The 7,234-nt window shown below is 39.7% G+C and overlaps 1 protein-coding gene across 2 annotated transcripts in view; it reads right to left on the bottom strand.

Moving 5' to 3' along the window:
* Nucleotides 1-377: 377 nt before the first annotated feature.
* The window catches only part of ddx3xa (DEAD-box helicase 3 X-linked a), a 46,543-nt gene continuing 39,686 nt past the window's right edge, over nucleotides 378-7,234 (bottom strand). For both annotated transcript variants that reach the window (XM_060833554.1, XM_060833553.1), the window contains 2 exons: nucleotides 3,533-3,642; nucleotides 378-3,158 (listed from right to left, as the gene is read on the bottom strand). In XM_060833554.1, the coding sequence (XP_060689537.1) occupies nucleotides 3,082-3,158; nucleotides 3,533-3,642 (187 nt within the window). In that variant the 3' untranslated portion in view covers nucleotides 378-3,081. The remainder of the gene's footprint in view (nucleotides 3,159-3,532; nucleotides 3,643-7,234) is intronic.

Here is a 7,234-nt window from a genome sequence, read left to right as displayed (position 1 = left end):
CTAAAGAAGAGACCTCATAACCCCATGCAGTCTCATTTCTAATGCCACAAATTATGGGTACCCTAGGTTGCACATGTTTAGTACCAATTTTTTCACTAATGACTATTCTCTGAAGTTCAAGGACCAGTTGAATTCAATAGTACATGGATCCAGATTTTAAAAATTAGACTTAAAACTACATTTTCTCAGGATCCAGAAAGCTTCCAGTGCAAAGTGACAATTGCGAAATTAGTGGATGATCTAAAGACTAGATGACATTTCAAACCTTAGTGGACTTGCAACATTGCTTGCTTTTTTTAGGCTCATGTTTAAAAGAAAAAGATTGGGACCAGAATTTTCTCCATTTTCACAGGTCAACAAAAGAAACCATTAGTTGATGCAGCTCAAACCTTTTATTGATAAAATCATACAAGTAATGCACAGCGGAGTCTTCTCGTGCAATGTAGAGCATAGCATCTAAACTATTATAGAAAGCAAATTCTAGATCTACAGTGACTAAAAGGTATTCAATGCACTGAGCAAGGACTGGACATTCATGCACTGCAATAGTCTTGTTGGAAGTTACAGCATGAAGAGCATTTCTATAATTTGAGAATGTTAGGTCTAAAAACTACCACTTGCTTAGAAGTGTCAAGTTGAATACCCAAGTCACTTAATACACAAATGCAACTAAATGCAACAATAAATTGATAACCACATGTATTAAATTTGCTCTTTGCCAGACATTCACTAAACATAAAAAAACAAATTGGAGTACCTCAACATTTTGCCATTTTCTAAACATTTTCCTCTAGAATTTTAAGAAACTCTGTCCAAACCTTGGCATATTTTATTTCAGTTTTGATCAAATTACCCACATGAATGAATTTGATAGGACAATGGGAATTAGCGGCAATCAAGGCCGACGGTGGGTTGTGGTTCAGTTTCTGACTCTGGGTCCAATATGACCTTAACAATAAGAGCTCACGCTACCCCGAAATATATGTATATATATTCACGCATACGTTGACATTCAACATTCAAGTGCCAGTGTTTTTGGACTGTCTTTTGGTCAAGTTACTTTTTCGGGTTTTCTATGAACTTTCAAAGAATCACTTTAGGCTTACAAAACAAAAACACAAAAATTAAATATTTGTCAAATGAATAAATATTACACAAAACTAGCAGCAAAAATACCTAGATTTGTTGTGTGCAAATAGTTAATTCCCAACTGTTAGACCCCCATGGTCCCAAAATAGTCCTGGTTTGGTATCTAGCCTCTTTCCCACCCCCTCCCCTTCTAACTAAGCTGCGTTTGACAATCACTGCAAAAAAAGACTTGGAGGTTCAAGAAAATGCATGCAAGACAAGACATCTGTATATAAAATATTCTTTCTGAATGTGCATTAAAATAAATTTGTTAAAGGTATTTAGATCTCTTATATAAAACCTGATGGGCACAATGTATAAGGGCCTAAACCTACCTGTATAGCACCATTCATCACAAGAGATTAGCTCAATACTGTCAGTGCATCTACTTTCCATTGATGAGAATTTCAGTACAAGAAGGCACAACACACTTCAGATGTATTGCACGTGATAGTTCTTTTGCTACTTTTCAGTTCGTTCTCCGCCGACTAAGATTGCCAGTAGTTTTTATACTGGCAGTCTGGCCATTTAAGCCAAGAAAAAAAAACCTACCCTATCTTGGCAGTTTGAGGTCAACTCACCTGACTGCAGCATTATACAGCCCAACATTTAAGAGGTGGGAAACTTCTTTGGCCAGATTTAGCGGAATAAACTGACAATTTGTCCACATAATGGACAGTGCAAAAGGAAACCCAAACCACTATTATGTAGTGGATATGCAATCGATTACCAGCGTTGGCACCTTGTGCAGTAATGTGTACATTTCCATTCTCTGTGATCTCCAAGCATCAAACTTCAGACCCTAGTGGAGCAACTTTACAGAATCTACAGTAAACAGTTAAATGCGGCTTTTCTGAACTTTGTAACGCAGCTTGAATATACACAAATGTAATTTTTTTTCAGTAAAGAAGCCTGCTGCAGAGATCTTTCTGTTCGTTCCCCTTGACCAAAAAACAACACTAGCATGCGTATCAGACCAAAAATCAGCCGAGTCCGTCTGTACAGTCGCTCGGTGCAGTGGTCCATTTAGCCATTCTGAAATTTCAATTTCCTTTTAGATACGGCAGGCATTTAGATTTCTAATGGATGGGATTTTCATCCACACCTAAAAAGTTTCAAGTTTTCAAACTCCCCTAAAAAAAATACATTCCTAGCTACTTTCTGCCCACTCCAGGCAAGCCTGAATTAGTTAACTAGCTGCCTTTAAATGTTGTCAAGTTAGTAGATGTCAAGTTCTCAACTTTTGCATTTGCTTAGGTGTAGTAATCTGAAACAGCAGTGTATTAGAACTTGACACTGTACACATTGTTGGAATGGCTTGTAAAACTACCATGTCCCCAACAGATATCTATCCAGGATAGAGTGAGCAACATCGGTTTCCCACAGTAGGGATCAGAATGCTGCAAATGCCCCAAGTTGTCTTTACAGGTCACGCATGTCAAGGCCGTAATGGAGGTTGCTGTTTATTTTCAGCCTTGTAACATTGTTAAGTGCAACTGGGTAAATGACTCCTGATAAAGCCATTTCACCCTGCTTCTGCCAAGGTTTGTTTTGCCCAAGTCTCTCTCAGATTGTGCTAGAGAATGATTGTGAGAACTCAGGCCCAATGAACCAGTAGGACATCAAAAATAAAAGTTCCTCTATAAAGGCACAGTACATTAACATACAAATGATCCTCAGTTACAGAGAAATCAACTTAAATACAGCACACAGTTTAAACATCTATAGCCAATATTCTAGTGCTGTTTATGGCCACATTTTCTTCATGGTCTAGGGTTTGTGTTCCTCTGCTACTGCTTTCTCTTTGCATTTGAGCTCCCTTTAAAAATCCAGAGAATCACAGCTGGTAATGTACTGCGAGTTCTTGAAGCTACACAAGGTATAGTCTGGCTCAGTTACATGTGGTTTCCATTTAGCTTGTTTGGCAAGGTGGCATCCACTGCAATATATTCTTCAGTTTCCCCACCAATCCACCTGGGAGTTGTAAGCTCCACCATATCCATCAGCATTGTAATAACTTCCATAACCACCTGGAAAACAAATGCACTTTATTAGAAACTTAAAGTGACAAATTCAATTTAAAATTTGCTCACCACCACCACCACCTTCAAGGGCAACTAGAATCAGGCAATAAATCCTGACCAGCCAGGGACACACATCCCACATAGAAGAATCTAGAAGTTCAATTTGCAACAGTCTGTGGCATGAAAATGAATTCTGGACAGCAACTCAACTGGATATGAGATTCTACTAATTAAATTCTCCTATGAATTGGAAAATGATGCATTACTAGCTACTCTGAAAATAGGCTGCACATTTCTTCTCCATGTGAAGCATTTTAACTTCAGACAAAAGTAAAAATTTACCCAAGAAATCTCAAGTACTCAGCAGGTTAACATCTTACCTCCTCCATACCCTCTAGGTCCACTATGGCCAGTGCTGCGGTTCCCACGAGTATTGAAGCTGCTGCTGGTCTGCCTGTAATCTCGGGCACCAAATCCTGCTCCAAACCGACTGAAATGCAAAATGCAAAATTCAAAATACTTTGAACTAGAAATTGTGAACTTGCTGCATGCAGCTCTAGCATCCCAAACCCACTACCTCAGTTGTGTACTTGTACATTCAAGATATGGGACCAGAAGCAGAAAAATTACCAAGCTGCAAATAAATGAGCAAAGTAGTCCATCTGGAAGGGGCAACTGCTTCTGAGTGTTTAGTGACAGCCATTCTGGCCTCCAGAATTTAGCTCGTCTTGAAATTAGTGAGAATGCCAGTGTCAGTACTGAAGTCATTAGAACATGAATAACTGAATTATAGAAACTAGATAGCAATTTTATACTAAACGAATTTGGACCATTCACCCAAATAATTACATGCTGCATAATTATAGCAAAGGCCAAAACAAGCAATTCTATATCAACCAACTAACCAGAAATTTCTCAACTGTTAATGTTCATTCTTTAGAGAATGAACATTTAAGTGTTTAGAACTCAAATTACTACATTAAAAAGGAACCTGCATCACAAATAATCCCCATTTATTGAAGTCACCAATATTAAGAATGCAAATGCAACCACAAATCTATATGCTCTATTTAAATTTTTTTTAAAATGTGCAGTACTGCAGCAAATTAGCAATGTTTTGAAATGAACTTAGCTAGATCTTGTTCACCACTGTCTCTTGGTTAAGTGGCAAAATGCTGCCAATTAAGATAGTGTAGCTTTCCAAATCAGATTGCCGAATGTTCCTCTAAGGAGGTTAGTTTTAATCAAGTCAGTCACAGCACAAACCCTTCAGTCCAACTTGACCAAATATTTAATCTAGTCCCATGTCCCTGTAAATCCTTCCTATCCATATACCCATCCAGATGCCATTTGATAAGGTGCCACACGGGAGGCTGCTGAGCAAGGTGAAGGCCCATGGTGTTCGAGGTGAGCTACTGGTATGGATTGAGGATTGGCTGTCTGACAGAAGGCAGAGAGTTGGGATAAAAAAAAAGTTCTTATTTTGGAATGGCAGCCCGCAGGGTTCAGTGTTGGGGCCGCAGCTGTTCACATTATATATTAGTGATCTGGATGAAAGGACTGGGGGCATTCTAGCCAAGTTTGCTGATGATACGAAGATGGTGGACAGGCAGGTAGTACTGAGGAAGTGGAGAGGCTGCAGAAGGATCTAGACAGTTTGGGAGAGTGGTCCAGGAAATGGCTGATGGGATTCAACGTGAAGAAATGCAAGGTCTTGCACTTTGGAAAAAAAAGAATAAAAGCGTAGGCTACTTTCTGAACGGTGAGAAAATTCATAAAGCCAAAGTACAAAGGGATCTGGGAGTGCTCGTCGAGGATTCTCTAAAGGTAAACATGCAGGTCGAGTCCATGATTAAGAAAACGAATGCAATGTTGTCATTTATCTCAAGAAGGTTGGAATATAAAAGCACCGTTGTGCTACTGAGACTTTATAGGCCCCATTTGGAGTACTGTATCCAGTTTTGGTTCCCACACCTTAGGAAGACACTGGCACTGGAGCATGTCCAGAGATTCACAGATGATCCCTGGAATGGTAGGTCTAACATACGAGGAACAGCTAAGGATCCTGGGATTGTATTCCCTGGAGTTTAGAAGATTAAAGGGGAGATTTAATAGAAACTTACAAGATAATACATGGTTTAGAAAGGGTGGACACTAGGAAATTGTTTCCTAGGCATGGAGACTAGGACCCGTGGACACAGCCTGAGAATTAGAGGGGGTCAATTCAGAACAGAAATGCGGAGACATTTCTTCAGCCAGAGTGTGGTGGGCCTGTGGAACTCATTGCCGCAGAGTGCAGTGGAGGCCGGGATGCTAAATGTCTTCAAGGCAGAGATTGATAAATTCTTGATGTCACAAGGAATTAAAGGGCTACGGGGAGAATGTTGGTAAGTGGAGTTGAAATACCTATCAGCCATGATTGAATGGCAGAGTGGACTCGATGGGCTGAATGGCCTTACTTCCACTCCTATGTCTTATACTTAGTGAAATGTTGTAATTGGAGCAGATTCCTTATCTTCCTCAGACAGCTCATACCATACACATCACCCTCTGCATGGAAAAAATGCCCTTTAAGTCCCTTTTAAACCTTCCCTACTCACCCTAAAACCTATGCCCTCCAGTTTCAGACTCCCCCACCATAGGGTAAAGACTTGTCTACTTACCCTATTCATGCCCATGATTTTAGAAATCTCACCCAACCACCTCACACTCCAGGGGAGGATAGCCCCAGCCTATTTGGCCTTTCCCTGTAGCTCAAACCCTCCACCCCTGACAACTGCCTTGTAAATCTTTTGAGCCCTTTCAATGTTCAGAACAACCTTTCTACAGCAGCAAGACCAGAACTGCTCGCAGTATTCCAAAGTGGCCTAACCAATGTCCTGTACAGCCTCAACATGTCCCAGCTCCTACACAATTCACTGGCCAATAAAGGCAAGTATACCAAACGCCTTCATCACTATCCTATTACCTGTGACTCCACTTTCAAGGAATAATAAATCTGCATTTCAAGGTCTGTTCAGCAACACGCTATAGGACCTCCCCATTAAAGTGTAGAAGCCCTGCTCTAAATTTGCCTTTGCAAAATGTAGCATCTCATTTACCTAAATTAAAGTCCATCTGACACTTCTCAGCCCCTTGGCCAATCAAGATCCCGTTGCACTCAAGTCAGCAAATAAGTGAAATAGACTTAATTATGCTTCTCTAAAGTGGATTAATGAAAACAGGACTTTAAATTACAATGATTCTTGTTAAAATATTATGCAGCAATTTAGAAAGCACATACAGCCATGGTCCAAAGACAAACTAGCTTCCATTTTTGCTGGTAAAGTTTCAGCAAGAAGAGAGCTGTTTCAGATGAACAAAATCAGTTGCAGAACTTTACAGCACAAAAGATACTTAGAGTGTACACAAACCTACTTGGGTCCTACTTTATCCAAAGTCATATTTTCTATTCCTTTCTCACTAAAGGTTTGCATACTTTTACCTTAAGAAAAAATACACTTGTGGTGGTTACTACAACTACTTGTAACACTCATTTCGAACCCAAATACGTCTAAGTTTGTCCTTTGTTTACATTCTCTTAAACATTGCAGACTAATGCATTTGCATCAAACTCTTGGAAATTACCAAGATATTGAATACCCACAAAACCAAAATAAAAGCAGCATAGTAGCAGTCAACACAAGGTTAGAATTACAGAACATACAGTAAAATGAAAATCTCAAATAGTTTAAAAAAGCCATTTCACAGTCTAGTTCTATCATTGTTACAGTCAAAGCTCTTCGATTGCTAACCTCCCACGCCTGAAGGCTCCACCACTCTGTACCCCTCCAGGTAAGGATTTCTCAACCTATTAGGAAGGAGTTGCTCCAAAAATCTTTAATGGATTCATAAAAGCTACTGTATGCTAATGAATGCCTAATCTTGATCTCAGACATAAAATATTTTGTTATACTCCAAACATTTTGCAGATTCATCCAGTCACCCACTAACCTTCTTTCCAGTTAGAGAATGTTCTTTTTGTTGGACCACCTCAGTTGATGGGAGATGCAGAGCACACGCATGCATACTCAGGACCTATC

Source organism: Hemiscyllium ocellatum, chromosome 12 (assembly GCF_020745735.1).
Source record: "Hemiscyllium ocellatum isolate sHemOce1 chromosome 12, sHemOce1.pat.X.cur, whole genome shotgun sequence".
In the NCBI taxonomy this organism is placed as follows: Eukaryota; Metazoa; Chordata; class Chondrichthyes; order Orectolobiformes; family Hemiscylliidae; genus Hemiscyllium; species Hemiscyllium ocellatum.
This window is presented reverse-complemented; position numbering and strand designations above follow the sequence as displayed.